The sequence below is a fragment of the Saccopteryx leptura genome, chromosome 13, assembly GCF_036850995.1.
Source record: "Saccopteryx leptura isolate mSacLep1 chromosome 13, mSacLep1_pri_phased_curated, whole genome shotgun sequence".
Taxonomy (NCBI): domain Eukaryota; kingdom Metazoa; phylum Chordata; class Mammalia; order Chiroptera; family Emballonuridae; genus Saccopteryx; species Saccopteryx leptura.
The window spans coordinates 27,552,808-27,571,625 of record NC_089515.1 but is presented as its reverse complement, the minus strand read 5'-3'; the positions used below and the strand labels follow the sequence as shown (position 1 = coordinate 27,571,625).

The window sequence follows — 18,818 nt, the reverse complement described above, 5'->3', positions numbered from 1 at the left end:
TCCCAGATACAAACTCTACACAAACTGGCATCTCACTCAGCACTCCGCCATCTTGGCTGCTTCTCCTGGCCTCCTCCACGTGGCCTCCTTTAGCTGCTGGCTCTACTCTCTTCGCTCTCTCATGCTAACCTCAGGAACCAAGAGCCCAAACTCTCGTTCCGTCCCCATTTTATAGTGTAGAAATCCAAACCCTTAATCCAATATACATAACAGGGAAGTCTCTTAATACAAAGTCACTTCTCTGAGGCATGATAGGATTGTACCGCCCTACATCAAAAAGGGTAGGAAAGGCTTAATCCCAAAACCAAGCCCCAGGCTAAAGGATTCTGCCTGCCTTTAGCCCACCCCAACACACATTAATATCACCTGGGCAACGGCCTCTTTAGCAAAGTGAGCATAATACATTTTATCTGCCCAACACTCCGAATTTGGATTAACAGTCATGAGTGACACAGAATGACTGTATAAATTCAATTTCTGCTAATAAATAAGTCGTAGCTGCATTTAACTTTTCTGGCTGTCAGTTTTCTTACGTGTGAAATGATGAAGCTATTGGTTTCTCTGCCATTTAAACATCTAAAATTCTCTGGTCTCACTTATTTCTAAATAGAGATTACAAGTAAAGATTAATCTTTCCCTGTTACAGAAAACAAAGTTCCCTTTAGCAACCTAGTATCTCAGATGAAGCTAGCATGATAAGGAACACAGCCTAGTAAATCAACAATGAGAAGAGATAAAAAGAGAGGATAAATTACAAGTAAGGAAGTATACTAGTTATAAAATGACCCAGTAGAAGAGTTACATGAAGCTAAAAGAAACCATCTTTAGATAAGTAGAGAGTGAGCTGCTGGTTACAATATGGGATCCCTCTTCCAACAACCTCTCCTTTGCTAAATTCTATTGCCTGCAGGGCACTGAAGAGAGTTTGCATCAAGAGGGTGGTAAACTGCCTCAGCTCTGCCTCCATAGTACTATAGCCTTGCACGAATGAAAAGCTGGGAACTGTTGGCTGTTTGCATGTGATAAAGCTGTGGAAAGAGACATGGCCTGAGAGCAAAGAGAGAGCAACTTGTCTACTTTTTTCAACCCCAGTACTGCTGGTGAAATTCAACCTGGTGGACCTCCCGCTCTCCCTTTCACCTGACCCAACAGTAACACCTACCCTTCCCCAAAGTCCTGAGGCAGCACTCCACCCCTGAGGTCTGTTGTTCCTTACTAGAGTGTGGGCGGATGAAAGCCCTGCTGTGAATACTACTAGAAGTGCAGATGGGACAGCAGGGTCTGGAGGGAGAGGGGGGGGGGGAGAAGGGAGAGGAAAGGTTAAGGAAGAAAAGGGAGGAGACAGTAAAACAGCCAGAACAGGGCCCTGGCCGGTTGGTTCAGTGGTGGAGCGTCGGCCTGGCGTGCAGAAGTCCCGGGTTCGATTCCCGGCAAGGGCACACAGGAGGGGCACCCATCTGCTTCTCCACCCCTCCCCCTCTCCTTCCTCTCTGTCTCTCTCTTCCCCTCCCGCAGCCGAGGCTCCATTGAAGCAAGGATGGCTCGGGCGCTGGGGATGGCTCCTTGGCCTCTGCCCCAGGCGCTGGAGTGGCTCTGGTCGCGACAGAGCGACGCCCCGGATGGGCAGAGCATCGCCCCCTGGTGGGCGTGCCGGGTGGATCCTGGTCGGGAGTCTGTCTGACTGCCTCCCCGTTTCTAGTTTCAGAAAAATACAAAACAAAACAAAACAACAACAAAAAACAAAAAAAAAACACAAAAAAACCCCAGCCAGAACAGGTAATTCCCTAGATTCTGTTACTAGTAGTCTCTGGAATGGCCTGTGGGGGTTCAGAGCTGGGCACCCCAAGATGTGCTTCTGTGGTATGTGGATTGTTTTGAGCTAAAGGCGACTTCAGCTGACAGCTCAGGAGAAACTTCTGTTGACTAAACGCCTGCTCTTCTTATTCTGCAATGAGCCTTTGAAGCCCTTAAGGCCCCTCACCTCATCCCTAGCTCAGAGGGTCTGTGAACCCATTTCCTCTGTCTCTGACCCTTCTGTGCAAAGAGGTTCTCGGGTTCTCTCAGGTATGCGGGGTTCCCATACCTATGTACATACATGTATACATTAAATTTGATTATTTTCTCTTGCTAGTCTGTCTCATGTCTATTTGATCATTAGACCAGATAAAGGAAGCTTGAGGGGGGAGGCAAGTTTCTCCTCCCCACATGTCCATGTCCTTCCTCCAGGCTGATGCTCCCTCCTCCTCACCTTCTAAGACTCTGCCCAATGACATTCTGTGATCCTAGAGTTCTTCCTATTTTCCGGAGAACTGCCACCATCTCATCTTGCCTGTGCTACTTTACAGTCATGGGCCACTTAAGTATAGGGATGTGTTCTGAGAAATACGTTATTGGGCGTTTCTGTCCTTGTGCAAACATCACAGGCTGCATTTACCCAAACCTAGGTGGTGTAGCTACCACTGTAATTGTACGTGTTATACTTTTCTGTACGACTGGCAGCCTGTCAGTGTGTTTGCACCAGCATCACGACAAACACGTGAGGAATTGCAGTGGAAGTCCTGACGGCGGGCTTTTCCTTTTGTCATGCAAGCGCCTGACTTAAGCTCTGATTGCTGAGGCATCCACTTCAAAGAGGCCTCCGCCCCAAAGGCAGCCCTCTGAAATAAACAGGAGGCCAGCTGCAGGACTAGCAAAAGACCAAGGCCGCCTCCCCGACTGAGACCCCTTTGTCTTACAGATCTTGATAACTGACACTTTGAACCACTTTCCACATTTTTTTTCTCTTCCTGAACTTTAAATTTCCACTCTTAAGTTTTAAATTCACCAATAAAGAGTAAGCCTGACTGATACGTAGTGGTGCAATGAACAGAACGTCAACCTGGAATGCGGAGGTTGCTAGTTCAAAACTCTAGCCTTGCCCGGTCAAGGCAAATATGACAAGCAAGTAATGAACTAAAAAAAAAAAAAAAAAAAAAAAGTGAGCCTGCAGAACCCTAAGGCCTCCGCCCTTGACCCCCGAGAAGAGCAGGACCCTAGATTAACTCTTTCTCTGTCCTCCACCCTCTGTGTGCCCACTGGTGTGCCTTGTATCGTCCAGGGCCTGTAAGTAATAAACTCTTTTTTTCTTTAAAGTTTCCAATGGTTGTTGCTGAAGCGCGTCTTGCGATCATAAAGAAAAGACCCACAGGGTTGGTCAGTCTTGACTTGACCTGACGTTGGTTTAGAAAGGGCAGTCTAAACCAACTCTCTGGGAACCAGGTGAGTGCCCCTGTCCCCCAACACTACTGAGCCAACAGCATTACTATGGACAGAGTGAGACAGCACAAAACAGTAATGCTTGGAGCTAGGACGTTACCATGGCTACCATGTCACTAGATAATAGAAATTTTTCAGCTACATTATAATCTTATGGGACCATCATCATATATGTGGTCTGTCATTGACTGAAACATGTGGCATGTAACTGCATTATACTTATTTCCTTTTATTATACTGCAAATTCCTTGAGGGCAAGGACTGTGCCTAATTTACCTTCCAATCTCCAACACAGCTCTGTATGTGGGGTATGTACGTAGTAGGTACTTACATGTTCAATGGGTTGATGCTTATAGCTCTTACTGGGCACATGCTAGATGCGAGGCAGAGGGTCGTGCGGTGGACAGGTTAAGAGTACAGGCTTTGCTAGCCCTGACTTTGAGTCTTGACTTTGCCACTTACGAGCTGTATAATCCCTAAACCTGTTTCTCCATCTTTTCATTATCAAATCTCCTGTCCTTCCTGTATCTGTGTCCACACACTTCGCCTTACCACCTGTGACAATCGGGGGACTCCAATAAGGCTTTTTGTCTCCTCATCACCACTCTACTGAAACTGCTTTTGACAAGGTCACTGAATCCAGTGGTCATTTAGATGACCACGGAGGTCACTGAGGGTAGAGAGATAGCGGCCCCAGGATTCTGCTGTTATTGGGGTCGAGGGTGGGGGCCTTATGTTTTGCAGGCTCACTCTTTATTGGTGAATTTAAAATATAAGAGCGGGGCATTAAAAGTACAGGAAGAGCACTGTGCAAACACCTCTCATCAAGTATGACTTCATCTTACCTGGCCTCTAAACTGCTTTAGGACAGCACCCCTTTCTCCTTCTTGAAACTCCCTCCCTAGACTGGCTGCTCCTTCCCCTTTGCTGGTTCAACTCCCTCGTTGTTCACACTCCTAAACACTAGCATGTCCCAGGGCTTCTCCTACAGACCCAATTACCTAGCACACAGTAGGAATTCAAGAAATATTGGTATCAGTGGGAATGTGATTTCTACGCCGATTCAGTGCGCTGCCTCTCAGCCTAAGGGCTGGAGAGAAGTTTTAAAAAAGACTCATCCTTCTGGCTAAAGTTACTCATAGTGTTAATGTGAGTACAGTCTCTGGAAGTGTAGGAGGAAGGTCTGGAAATGAGGAAGACGAAACACCTACGGTCTAAAGGTGACTGACCCAGCGGAGGAAGAGACCAAGCGCTGATGAAAGGAGACAAATGACTGGGAGAAGGAAAGGCAGAGACACAGGGAACCTGAGAGTATTGTAAGAGGAAATAAAGACTGGAACATGGGAAAATAAAAGGTGCTTGGGGGAAATCTGATACACTCACTCTCAAGGGTATAAATGTTCTAAACGGAACAGGGCTATGAGAAGCATTTAGGATGTTTTAAGAGTTTAAATGCTAGAATGAATTTAAAAGGTTATGGTTAAGGGAAGGTTCAAATAAGAGAAAATAAAACTGTGAGCAGCTTGGGGATGTTACTAGCATGAAGGGCTAAACATTTTGGAAAATTGAGTAAATTCACAAGCTAGCAGTCAAAAGTATTTCTGTGAAGAAAGATTGAATAGTTTAAAAATATTTTTAACAATGGCCTGACCAGGCAGTGGTGCTGTGGATAGAGCTTTGGACTGGGATGCAGAGGACCCAGGTTTGAAACCCTGAGGTCGCTGGCTTGAGCGCAGGCTCATCCAACTTGACCGTGGGGTCTCCGGCTTGAGCATGGGATCATAGACATGACCCCATGGTTGCTGGCTTGAGCCCAAAGGTCGCTGGCTTAATCAAAGGGTCACTCGCTCTGCTGTAGTCCCCTGGTCAAGGCACATATGAGAAATCAATCAATGAACTAAGGTGCTGCAACAGAGAATTAATATTTCTCATCTCTCTCCTTTCCTGTCTATCCCCATCTTTCCCTGTCTCTGTCTCTGTCATACACACACAAATATATATATCTTAAATTCATGGACATCTGTAACCTAGCAAATTATTTCAACATACTAACAAATACTATAACCGGTGTAAGGTTTTGGAAGATGGCATGAGTAAGTTGGACACTAACAGATCTAATTGTTTTCAAGTGTTACTTCCTACCACCCAGGCTCAGAGAGCAGGCTGTCTTTAAGCCACAACACACTGATACTCCAGTGTGACCCAGTGAAGGCCATAGGCCATGCAATGAACAGACCTGCATTTGAATCATCAGCTGTAAGACTTCGGGCAAACCTCAGGTTTCTCATCTGTCAAATGTAGACATTTTGGGAATTAGAAAAGGTGCATAAAAGCACCTAGTACTCTGTTTGACAATAATGATTGCCAATTAGTTATAATTACTGTCATCGCCCTACCTTTTCATTCCCTCTCTTCCAGAATGCTCATGGTGAGGCTTAATCCTTGGACCTCTTCTCTTATTCTCTATCTATACTCTTTTTTTTTATTTTTAAGTAATCTCACTAAATGTCATGGCTTTAAATAATGCCTATGGGTTATCAACATCTATTTGTCCCAAACCTTCAGCCCTAACCTCTCCCTTGAAGTTCAGGCCTGTATACCAAACTGTGTAATCAATACTTCTACCTGGTTGTCTTATGGGCAATCAACATAACCAAAACTGAGCTCTTGATCTCAGCCCTGTCCCATCTCCCCACCAACCAACATCTCCTGCAATCCTCACTATTAATTAAGAAATTACTGGAAACTCCAATCCTTCCAGCTGATCATCCTCAGGGTCATTTTTGACTCTTTTTTTTTTTTCTCTGTCACCTCCTGTCTGCTCCTCCAGCAAGTCCTACTAGCTCTAATTCCAGATACCAACAACTGAGCACTTCTCCTCATCTCTACTCTACCATCCTGGTCCAAGTTGCCATTTTCTCTTGCCTCCTTAAATGGTCTCTCTTTGTCTTTCCTGTCTATTAGCGACACTGCAGCCGGAGTACCTCTGTAAAATTGTAAGTTAGATCCTACCCTTCCACTGCTGAAAGACTCTCAGTGGCTTCTCATCTCGCCCTGAATGTCCTACAAAGCCCATGCCTTGCTGTAGCTGGACTGGCTTCCGTACTAGTCCTCCAACACCAGACACACTCTTGTCCTTACTGTCCCATCTGCCTGGAACAATTCCCACCCACCCCCAAAATGGCTGGCTCCCTACAATCATTCAGATCTTCAATCAAGTGCCCCTTTTCAGTGGGGTATTCCCTGGTTCTATGGATTCTTTTGCCTCTAATACATACACATCTTTACTTCTGGTTTGTCTCTCCCTGTGAAGGCAGATATCACTGCTGTCACTTCAGAACACTGTCTGGAATATAGTAGGAGCTCAATAACAGTTGTTGAGTAAATGTCTGCCTCAGAGTTTTTAGTCTTTTGGGTCTCGCTACATCTAGTGAAGGAGGCAGCCCACTCAGATATGGCCTGGTGGCACGAATGCTTGCAGCTGAGGGGTCTAGTCCCATGCCAGCAAGAGACAGGTCCTTTCACTAGGTACTGCAAAGCCTCAGTGAAATCTGAAACTGATACTTGAAGTCCCTGGATCTATTCCAGCCTCTCCACCCCTTGGCCTGGAGCTGAGGGTAAGAAAGTATTTCAAAGCCACACCACAAACTGCAAAGAAAAGTGATTCACAGGTTAATTATAATGAAGCTAACTATTCTAAATGACATTTCTTGACATACATTGAACCATCTATCCTAAAGGAAAAACTAGTTTCTGTCCTGAATTAACAGAAACTACTAATGGCTTCTGACTAGAGTTGCTGTTTGATACCAAGATAAAGCCCACTAGAAGTAACTGAGCTCATTTTTACCCAGGCAACACCCCAAACCAGATGTTATGCAGTTGAGGATACTTGTTTTTTATTATGTACTGACAAACTAGAAAGAAAGGTTACTATTTCTTTTACATAAACTTTTATCTTGAAAGACCACAAAATTACTTGGCTATTTAAATCTACCATATCTTATGAGTTTAAGAAAGAATTCTTATACCCAAAGCATTCTAAGAAGTCTTCAGTATAAGAACTTGCTTCTGTATGTAGAAAAATCATACTTTCCAATTTTAAACATCTATTCAGAATATTAGGTATCACTGTAGTATAAAAATTATCCCATATCAGTAATTCTCCAACTTGTTAACCTAATGGCTCTCTTCAATGAACCTTAGGTCCCACTCAATATCTTGCTGAACATGTTAATTTCCTGAAAAACATCTTCTGATTTGATTTGCTATAGTCACTTAAAATGAAAAATAAAAATTACCCTGAGAGTTTCTGGTCATCCTTCCTTTTGGCATTACCTTAAAGGGAAGAGAGAAGTGTAGGGCTGACTTACTCTACAGGTTACCATTCACTGATTCAGAACCACGGGGCCCTGGCCCACACCAAAAGTTACTACACCCACGATGCAAGGGCAGCAAGACAGATGGTGATTAAACGTAGAGATTAATATCAGTATAATCAACAGTGTTCCAAAGATACACAAATACGAATGATACTATGACTATATCCTTTTTGTTAATCAGGACAGCTAGTGGCTGGCTCACAGTATGTACTCAAGAAATCTTTTCTGATTAAAGAAACAAATGCACAGCCCTACCTGTCAGATTCAGGCATGTGACCTTCTCCTACAGAAGGAACCGGAGGGAACAGGACTAGGACGTGCTAAAATGAGCTTCTCTTGGTTCAGTGTAGCGCTTGTCAGGGCTTCCCAAAGTAACTTGTGCTGGGACATCTGAGTCTGTGGACTAACCCTGAATGTTCCCATGGCTTCAGAAGTCAACCTGTCTACCAGGTTTGAAGGTCCCGTGCTTTAGATATGACCTTAATTTATTAATTAGAAATTCATTTGACCAGAAGTTCCTGGAGGGCGGAGAGCATGTCTACGTTTATGACTGTTCCCCGCACAGTGTCTGGCACATGGTAAAACTCAACAAACATTTGATGGATGAATGAGTAGTTGAACCGAATACCATCCTGAAGCCAACAACGTGACATTTCATTCCCCAACACATTGTAATCCTAAATGCCCCCTAATAGTCTCTGCTGACTCTCCATAATGATAACAAATATAAAACTCCTAATTCTCAGAGCCAAACATTGGCTTACCTAAAACTACTAATACTGGGATTTTTATATAGTTCTAATAATTGAAGTTTAGGTTATTTGAAACAATCCTCACACAGAAAAACAGCTTAAAAAATTGGAGGAAATATTTTTTAAAAAATCTTAAAACTGCCCTGGCCGGTTGGCTCAGCGGTAGAGCGTCGGCCTAGCGTGCGGAGGACCCGGGTTCGATTCCCGGCCAGGGCACACAGGAGAAGCGCCTATTTGCTTCTCCACCCCTCCGCCGCACTTTCCTCTCTGTCTCTCTCTTCCCCTCCCGCAGCCAAGGCTCCATTGAAGCAAAGATGGCCCGGGCGCTGGGGATGGCTCTGTGGCCTCTGCCCCAGGCGCTAGAGTGGCTCTGGTCGCGGCAGAGCGACGCCCCGGAGGGGCAGAGCATCGCCCCCTGGTGGGCAGAGCATCACCCCTGGTGGGCGTGCCGGGTGGATCCCGGTCGGGCGCATGCGGGAGTCTGTCTGTCTCTCCCTGTTTCCAGCTTCAGAAAAATGAAAAAAAAAAAAAAAAAAAATCTTAAAACTATCAACACACTGACAAGATGGTCATGTACGGGCCAAAATCAAACGTAAAACTCGAGTTCAGAGAGGTGGATAACCACAGACACGGCACCGCCCCAGGGCGCTTACCTGTCCTACAAGATGGAACTGTCAGCTCAAGGCTGTGAGGGGAGGAGGAGCCCGACACTGCAAGCTAGGGCTGCCAGGTGAGAAGCCTAAACGGAGACCTTTAATGTAAGAAGCTAAGCTCCTAAAGGACTCCTGAGAGTAAATGAGAATTGGACCAGCCTTGCAAAATGACAGCTGGGGTCCCTGGTCATCCAAGGTACATTAAGCCTTGAAATAGTTTAAGGTGGAACTAGACTGAGAATGACTAGTGTTTCCATGTGGGAATTCTTTCTCAGCTTTTCTGGGGAAATGTATGTCTTTTTGAATCCTAAGAAGAATCAGCTGAGAAATCTGGGAACTCGGAGAAAACACTATAATACTCCTGTGAGAATAAAGCTCAACAAAGAGTGTAGAGACAGCACTGGTTTGAAGGAATCCACAGATGTCAAGGTGAAGGCGAGAGCAGAAAATACTGACACAGAGTAAAAGATTAAGGTTCACCAGGACAAGAGTGCAAAGGAAAGAAGTTATCAAAATCTAATCAGTTTACTTGTAGCTGTTGCTATGCTATGTGTGTATGTGTGTGCTTGCTAACAGTGAGTCATTCTTGCAAATAAAATTAAGAAGTTTATTTGTACAGTATATTTTACGCAAATCTTATAAGTGATGGTCCAAGAATATCAAGTTTTAGAAGCAAAATAAGTCCTTAAATTGGCAGTTCTGACACATATTTCTGTGTAGTGTAGTTAAATCTTGCACAGAGAGGTGAGTGTCCCATTGTTTGAACACTACCCACAAATGCCCAGTGTTTTCCAATGTTCATTTGCTGTGGGTTATAGATCTTTGTAAATATTTTAACAGAAGAAATGCAAAGAGAAGATGTGAATATTGTCACAAATTTATGTCTAAAATTTGAATTAGCAAAAACAGTATGCATTTCGATGGCAAAACCAAAATCAGAATAAGCAGATAAAATATTTTCATTGTTAAAAAAGAGAGTGAGTTTATACGGAGCACAATGTACCCTAATGGCCCCACCTGTAGGTGCTTTTGGATACACTCAACAATTCACTCAACATCCATGCAAAATGGAGACTTTTTTCTATATCTGGAATATTACTCACAAAACAAAGAGCAATACCATTCGATAGGCCACATAGTGCCTTGTGTATTTAATATTTTATTTTAAGGACTAAATATTTGTGGTTTTATTTTATAATTTTTAAATGATTTTTATTTAACAATTATTTTGTGTTAACGTTCCCTTCTTTTAAATGTTCTATATTATCAAATGTCTATTATGTTAATGTTTTGATTTTTATAAATATTTTATAGCTATGTAAGACGTCAGGGCTGGGGAAGCTTCGTGAAAGGTATATGGGAACTCTGTACTATTTCTGCAACTTTTCTGTCAACCTAAAATTATTTTAAAGTAAAAAGTAAAAAACATTTTAAAAGTCTGTTATCAGGAAGAAAATTCTTTCACATGTCATTAAAGTACATACTCTTGTCACAATATTTTGGTTCACAATAATAAAAAACTGCATTTATTTCATATGTATTTCCCACACATACTCAAACTTTTAGTACAATCCTAATGCAGGGAAATATTCACTGCTCACTATTATGGTCACTGCTATTATCATTTCATGGTTTTCTTTGTTGATTTGAGAGAGGAGAGAATGAAAGAAGGGTGTGGGGAGGATCCGGAGGCATTAACGCCTAGTTGCTGCTCCTCATATGTGCCTTGACTGGGTAAGCCTGGGGTTTCGAACTGGCGACTTCAGCATTGCAGGTCAATGCTTTGCCCACTGCCCCACCACAGGTCAGGCTATTATCATTTAAGAATACATAAATAAAGAGTTTTTGAAAGTACTTTTATACTTTTTAGGAACTGCCAGGAATTCTTTATAATTTATACTTTTAGGAATTGCCAGGAATTCTAATTTCTTGTTCCTGAACCCCAAAGATTGCTACCCTTTTGGGAATCTGAAACAGCTGACCACAAACAACTGAAGAAGACAAATGCAAATCTTTTCTGGTCAGGTGCCTTCCTCTCAGGTCTTAAAATTTTCCAAATACTATGACTAACACACAGTAAAAGATAGTTAGGCACACAGGGAGTCTAGACCACACTAACGAGAACCATGTGGCATCAAAAAGTTCCACTAAGGCCTGACCTGTGGTGGCGCAGTGGATAAAGTGTTGACCTGGAAATGCTGAGGTCACCGGTTTGAAACCCTGGGCTTGCCTGGTCAAGGCACATATGGGAGTTGATGCTTCCAGCTCCTCCCCTCTGTCTCTCTCTCTCCTCTCTAAAATGAATAAAAAAATAAAATAAAATAAAAGTTCCACTAAGACTTAATATCTTGGAATTACCAAACACAAATTATAAAACAACTATTCTTACCTATATAAAGAAAATTTTTTAAAAAGCTGAAGGGTATCTGCAGCAAACAAGAAACTATAAAAGGTAACTTACCGGATTTGTAAACAAAAAAAATTAATCCTCCTCACTTCGTCATTCCATAGTCTTAAGGATATAAAAACTAGTACAAATAATATATAGACTTAGGTGTGAACTATTATGAAAATGTGTGTATCATCCCATATTTCAATTTAATTTAAAAACGTACTACGGCCTGACCTGTGGTGGCGCAGTGAATAAAGCATCAACCTGGAAATGCTGAGGTCGCCAGTTTGAAACCCTGGGCTTGCCTGGTCAAGGCACATATGAGAGTTGATGCTTCCAGCTCCTCCCCCCTTCTCACTCTTTGTCTCTCTCTCTCTCCTCTCTAAAAATGAATAAATAAAATTTAAAAATAAAAATAAATAAATAAAAAAACAAAACAAAACAAAAAAAACATACTGCCTACAGAACACTAAGCCAGGTGCTGGGAAATGACATACTGACTAATACACAGTATCCGTCTGCTCAGTGGGCTTAAAATTTCATTGAAAGCATAGACACAACAAAAAATAATACCAATCAGAATTAGATAAATGCTATACTGAAGGTTCTTTAAATCTTGGGCCTTAAATTTCAAGATTAGAGATTTTACGAGACTGTATTTGAGGGATAAAGACTGGTGTTTAAACTGATTAATTTCTTCCTCTTTCAAGGGACTAATTATATTGTTGGATAGACTTTTTATGAAGACAGAAAAAGATGACGTAAGGGGCACTGTCAATGATTGCAAGGAATAAGTAATTTCATTATATTAGCAATTGACATAAAAATACACTTATTAAAAAACAATCAAGCCTGACCCAGCGGTGGCGCAGTGGATGGAGCGTCGGACTGGGACACAGAGGACCCAAGTTTGAAACCCCAAGGTCGCCAGCTGGAACGCGGGCTCATCTGGTTTGAGCAAGACTCACCAGTTTGTGCCCAAGGTAGATGGCTTGAGGAAGGGGTTACTCAGTCTGCTATAGCCCTCCGGTCAAGGCACATATGAAAGTAATCAATTAACAACTAAAGTGTTGCAATGAAGAATTGATGCTTCTCATCTCTTTCCCTTCCTGTCTGTCTGTCCCTGTTTATCCCTCTCTTTGACTCTCTGTCTCTGTCAAAAAACAAAACAAAACAAAAACAAAAAAAACAAGTCAACATTGATACACTGAATGTGTATTTGGTAGGTTCAAATAAAGGAAAGTCTTTCTGATTAAGACCCTACCCCCTTACTGTAGGTCTTCCACAGTATTAATCTTTTAGAATTAAAAAACACATAGTAAGAACACTGACTGAATTGTTAAATTAGTCCTGAAAAAGAGTATCAATTGAATAAAAAAGAACACCAATTTCATCATTTAGTACCAGTTCTTCAGTCCACATATTATTCACTGAAAACACTGCAGGGTGTTCTTAAGGATAGAAGACGTAACATTGCTGTGAAACATTGTTAATTCTTGAAAGGATCCTTACTGAGAAATTCCTGCTACCTGGAATGTGGGAGACTTGTTTTTCCACCTGCATATCTAATACAGAATAATTTATACGCTTATCTCAAACCTCGTAGGTCTGGAAGGCAATGGAGAGTCCTGGGCTTGCTGTGGCTTTGGGGATGAAGTGCCGAGCCGAAGTTCCCTTAGAATTCCTTCTCAGGCATTCTGAAATCATCAAGGTACCCGGCATTCCCCAAGAGTTCAAGTACTCCTATTAAATGTGCACCCTTTTAGGACATGTTTCAGAACCCACCCTCCTACTTGACCATGCGGGCTAATGCTGCTGCCCTGATTGAGCGCAAGTGCCCCAGGGGCCCAGCGGCCTAGCTCTTCCCCAGTTCGGCACACTGCACCTGTTCCCGGACGCCTACTCCCGTGCCGCTGCGTGTGGGGTTCCCCCAGAACAGCAGCCACATGCACAGCAGTCCTCTCCCAAGCAGACTTCAGGTAGAGGCTTCCCCTGTAACATCCCCCACTTTCCATCTTTCCGAAAATTACTCTATTTCTGGCCTTCTAATATTATTCTTTCTTCTTGGAATTTTTCATCGTGTCTTTCCACTGACTTTTAGAGGGCTAAAGGACAAGCGTCATAGTATGTATACTTGGTCTGCCATCGTGATCCAGTCACTCTGGGCTACCATTCTCCTGCTTTTATCTCTTATTCGTGCACTGCAATTTCTAGACCCAGAGAGTACTTTTATTACTCACTTTCCTGACGACGTGCAGGTGCAGAGCGCTCAGACACACATACCAAAGGCATGAGGTCATATTCTCCTTGGGTCTAGAACAGCTGCTGTTGTCTCACTCTCTTAGTGTTCCTACTTTGAAAATTATTTCTCCTGATAGCCTGGTGAATACAAATGAAGTCTCCAGAGGATGGTGCCCCTAGATTAAGAAATGGCATTTGACCCTATGAATGTGCAAGGTGGGAAGCAGTAAACTGGCGTGGTTAAAAACAAGTTTGCTCCCGGTTCGATTCCCGGCCAGGGCACATAGGAGAAGCGCCCATTTGCTTCTCCACCCCTCCGCCGCGCTTTCCTCTCTGTCTCTCTCTTCCCCTCCCGCAGCCAAGGCTCCATTGGAGCAGAGATGGCCCGGGCGCTGGGGATGGCTCTGTGGCCTCTGCCTCAGGCGCTAGAGTGGCTCTGGTCGCAACATGGCGACGCCCAGGATGGGCAGAGCATCGCCCCTGGTGGGCGTGCCGGGTGGATCCCGGTCGGGCGCATGCGGGAGTCTGTCTGACTGTCTCTCCCTGTTTCCAGCTTCAGAAAAAAGAAAAAAAAATAAATAAATAAAAATAAACAAAAAAACAAGTTTGCTCCCTTGGCAAATGACTTAATCTCTACAACTATTAGTTTCTCCATCTAGAAAGTAGTCATGAATTATTACAGTACCTCCAGGGTGGTTGTGACGATTCTTTGTATAAGTAAATAGTAACAAATCCTTATTAATAGGTTAATGAATGTTAACTGCTGTTATTATTGACATCTAGTCCCTACACCACAAAGATACAAGATGCAGTTTTCTCATGAGTCTTAGCCTAGACATCTTCAGCCCTTAGTAGAGCCTGGTTAAAGAAAGTTCTATTTGGGGACTTCCCGTCTGCATGACCTCTATGGACATCATAGTAGCACAGGAGGTGTGCCTGTCAGTGAGGTTTGAGCTTCTTTCCCTGAGCTGTAAACAAAGTCAGGAGGCCACAGTGGTTATAGGATACATCTAGACAGAGCAGTCTAATCATGGTGATAGAAGAAATTAGTTAATGAAAAAGCAAATCATCCTTTAACTGTCGATCAAAGATGGTAACATATCCCTAAAACACATGGGTAAATTGCTGCTTAGACTTATGTGTGTCAAGAAACAAGCATATATTTCCTCATCACTTACCTCTAAGTTGCTGGAGTTCAATATTCAAACTTTCTATGTTGCTCTTGTAGAACTCAAGATTCTCAAGGGTCTCTGCCCTTAAGGATTCCTCTTGCTTCTCCTCCAGCATTAAGTTTAGCTCTTCCTGAGCCCGGCTGTACATAGCCAAGTCCTGCTCCACTTCCTGAATCCTCGCCAGTACTAGCGGACACAGGGAAGTCTCGTCCAAAGTCTTTTCCATATTTTCAGCGGCCTCCTTTTCTAGGGTCTCACAGCTGGGACGGGTACAGGTCAGGAGCTTGGGGAGCACCACATTCACTCTCTGCTGTACTGCGGGAGGCAGGGGAGCTGGGCGGGAGGGCCGCACTGCCAAGGGTGGCGTGGGTCTCGGGCTCTGGTCCACCTGCAGATGGGGAGAAGCGGATGCTGGCATACAGGGACGGGGTGGCGGTGGCCTTAAGGCCTTTCTCCGCTCAGGCAGCTCCTGCTGTGGGATTAGCTTTGAGGAGCCTCGGACAATATCCTTCTCAGAGTTAAAGTCCATGATTGAAAAGTGGCGCAAAATTTTATCTGGTTCTGTGCCAGACCCTGACAAGCTCTTCTCAAACTCTATCAGCTGTTGTGTCAACTTAGAATCCAAGTCAATGTTGCCATCTCCCTGTGGAACGGCCAATGCTTCCATGGCGGGCGCCTTGTCCTGCGCACCAGACTTCATTTCCAAACATAAGGGGAAAGTGCTTCTTTCCTTGGGTGGGCAGTGCTTTTGGGCACACCTTGCCATGCCCTGGAGCTGAGGGCTCCACTGGCCAGGTCTGCCCACCCCAGAGGCTGGAAGGGAAGAGCCGCTGCGAGAAGGAGACACTGGCTTCTTCAGGGTTTTCGGCTGTGAGTATGTTTTTCTGGAAGGCAGGCTGGAATAGTCTCTAGCCCTTGCTTCTAGAGGAAAAGGGTCAGAGAACCGCTCCGAGCTTGGGTGGCTCCCTCCTGCCCTAGAAGAACACTGGTTTTTCTGCAGTTGGGGATGAAAAGGTATGTGAGGTTGGGAGGAAACACCATTGACTACCTCGGAAGGGTCCTTCATGAAGGAGTCTTTGACAGGAGGCTGTTGATGCCCTGTGTCTGGGCTTCTTAGGGGCCACCAGCAGGTGTCCTCATCCCAGGGAGAGATTTTGTTTACTTCACATTCAGAGGTCAGGTGATCCAAGGGAGAAGCAGATGTTTCAGAAATAATATAGTTGGACTTCTCTGCTTCATATTCATGACATTCATACCCTTTTTCCTCCACTGCTAAGGAGTTCTCTGAGCGATCCAACGATGTTTCGGGGACCCTGGTAAGACTGCTTTCCTGTGGCAGGCCCACGGTGTCCTCCACCCTTGTGTTGGGACATAACTTTACGAACCGGTAAGGAAAGATGCCCGTCCTGCCCTTCAGCGATCCTTCTAGCCAGCCATCCTCCAGGGTCCCCAGAATTTGGATCTTATCGCCTACCTCGAAATCCAGCTCGTTCGGCTCCAGGGCTTGGAACCTGTAGAGGGCAATTCCGTAGCCCCCTACGTGCTCCTCCTCCTCCTCTGGCCCTCTCTCCTCTTCGCCCATAGGGATGTCGACTTCACCGTTTGCAATGCAGTCATCGTGGTTTCCAGAACTAACCGACTCATCCACAGTCCTCAGGGGCCCCAGAAGCTCTACAAAACCTTCTGGGAAAATGCCTCTTCGACCCTCCAGTTCCCCTTCAAACCAGCCCGGCTCAGGAACTCCGATGATGGTAATCACGTCCCCTTCTCTGAAGTCCAGCTCTTCATCCAGCTGGGCAGAAAGCCCCATCAGCGCCCGGGCTTGGCCCATCGAGTAGTCAGGGATCTGGAGCAAGGCGCTCTGCGAGTGCCACCGCCGGCTCTGGGAGGACAGGCAGAGCTCCCGGACACACGAGGCTGGGAAGAAGCCCCGGGCCCCCCAGCAGCTTCGGCCCTGCAGCCAGCCGGCAGTGGGAGTGCCATCGAGGATCACCAGGTCACCTGAAGAAAGAGAAGCAAAGGTAATGACCCCACTCACCACCCCAGAAGGATATTACCATAACTAATAGTGCAAAGCATCATTTTAAACATCTACCAAAGTCAAGGAAATATACACCTAGAGTTTTAAGGAATGAACACTTTGGACAACTTAGTGAATTCTGAAAACATAGTGACTATATTCTGAAAATTTCTGCAAGCCAGTGGTTTTCAAAGTGTGGTCCATGTTGGATGTGGGGGTGATCTGACAGCGATATCTGTCACCCCACTGATGGCCAGGGTTGATCTGGCTGATCTGGCTGGCTAGGCAGGTGTCCCCTTCCTCCCTCACCGCTCCATGTGCGTCCCTCCCGAGGCTGCAAGCTGGGTCAAAGAGGACGACCCTCCCCGGTAGAGGAGAGGACCGCTCTTCAGCCAAGGGGATACGAGCAGCTGCGCTTTGTGGCTAGCACCCCCAGACAAGCCCAGGTCCATGTTACCTGGGACAGAGGGTCCCGAAAATCCCTTCAGAGAGTTTGTAAGGTCAAAACTGTCATATTGTCTTCATATACTTCAGTCAAATCAACATATTGCAGCAGACTAAAAACAGATACTACTAGGAAAATCCAGCTTTCTTTCATTAAACCAAATATTAATGAGGTTTGCAAAAATATAAACCAATGTAGTGAGAACCAAATGTTCGTTGTTTAGAAAACTAGTTATTTTTCATAAAAATATGCTATTTATGTTAATGTCATAGGTTTTAAAAAAGAATTGATAGGCCCTGGCCGGTTGGCTCAGCGGTAGAGCGTCGGCCTAGCGTGCGGAGGACCCGGGTTCGATTCCCGGCCAGGGCACACAGGAGAAGCACTCATTTGCTTCTCCACCCCTCCGCCACGCTTTCCTCTCTGTCTCTCCCTTCCCCTCCCGCAGCCAAGGTTCCATTGGAGCGAGGATGGCCCGGGCGCTGGGGATGGCTCTGTGGCCTCTGCCTCAGGCGCTAGAGAGGCTCTGGTCGCAACATGGCGACGCCCAGGATGGGCAGAGCATCGCCCCCTGGTGGGCAGAGCATCGCCCCTGGTGGGCGTGCCGGGTGGATCCCGGTCGGGCGCATGCGGGAGTCTGTCTGACTGTCTCTCCCTGTTTCCAGCTTCAGAAAAATGAAAAAAAAAAAAAAAGAATTGATAAGTATTTTCTAATTTCTCAGTTTTTATGGCTTCTATGGTAAAATATCAATAAACCCACACAAGCAAGAGCTCTGTAGGGTTTCAACAACTTTTAAGAGTATAAAGGGATCCCAAGATCAAAAAATTTGAGAAATGCTAATGTAAACAATGTTCTCACAATCTGTGTCACTGAATTAAATTACAAATGATAAAGAATATATTCATGTCCATTATAGTCCTTTGAATAGATGGAACTAATATATATATATTTTTTGTATTTTTCCGAAGCTGGAAACGGGGAGGCAGTCAGACAGACTCCCGCATGCGCCCAACTGGGATCCACCTGGCACGCCCACCAGGGGGCGATGCTCTGTCCATCTTGGGGCTTCGCTCTGCCGCAATCAGAGCCATTCTAGCGCCTGAGGCAGAGGCCACAGAGCCATCCTCAGCACCTGGGCAAACTTTGCTCCAGTGGAGCCTTGGCTGCGGAAGGGGAAGAGAGAGACAGAGAGGAAGGAGAGGGGGAGGGGTGAAGAAGCAGATGGGCGCTTCTCCTGTGTGTCCTGGCCGGGAATTGAACCCGGGACTCCTGCACGCCAGGCCGACGCTCTACCACTGAGCCAACCAGCCAGGGCTAATATTTTTTTAAATCATCATTTATTGGTTTTAGAGAAAGAGAGTAAAGGAGAGAGAGAGAGAGAGAGAGAGAAAGAAATATCAATTTGTTGTTCCATTAAGTTATGCATTCATTGCTTGTTGCTTGTATGTGCTCTGACCAGGGATCAAACCCACAACCTTAGTGTATCAGGACCATCCTCTAACCAATTG

The 18,818-nt window shown here is 44.8% G+C and overlaps 1 protein-coding gene across 1 annotated transcript in view; it reads right to left on the bottom strand.

Annotated features, from left to right (window-relative positions):
- The window catches only part of DNMBP (dynamin binding protein), a 119,418-nt gene that overhangs the window by 60,181 nt on the left and 40,419 nt on the right, over window positions 1–18,818 (bottom strand). Inside the window, exon 4 of the mRNA XM_066355536.1 lies at window positions 14,854–16,848. Coding sequence (XP_066211633.1) covers window positions 14,854–16,848 — 1,995 coding nt within the window. The remainder of the gene's footprint in view (window positions 1–14,853; window positions 16,849–18,818) is intronic.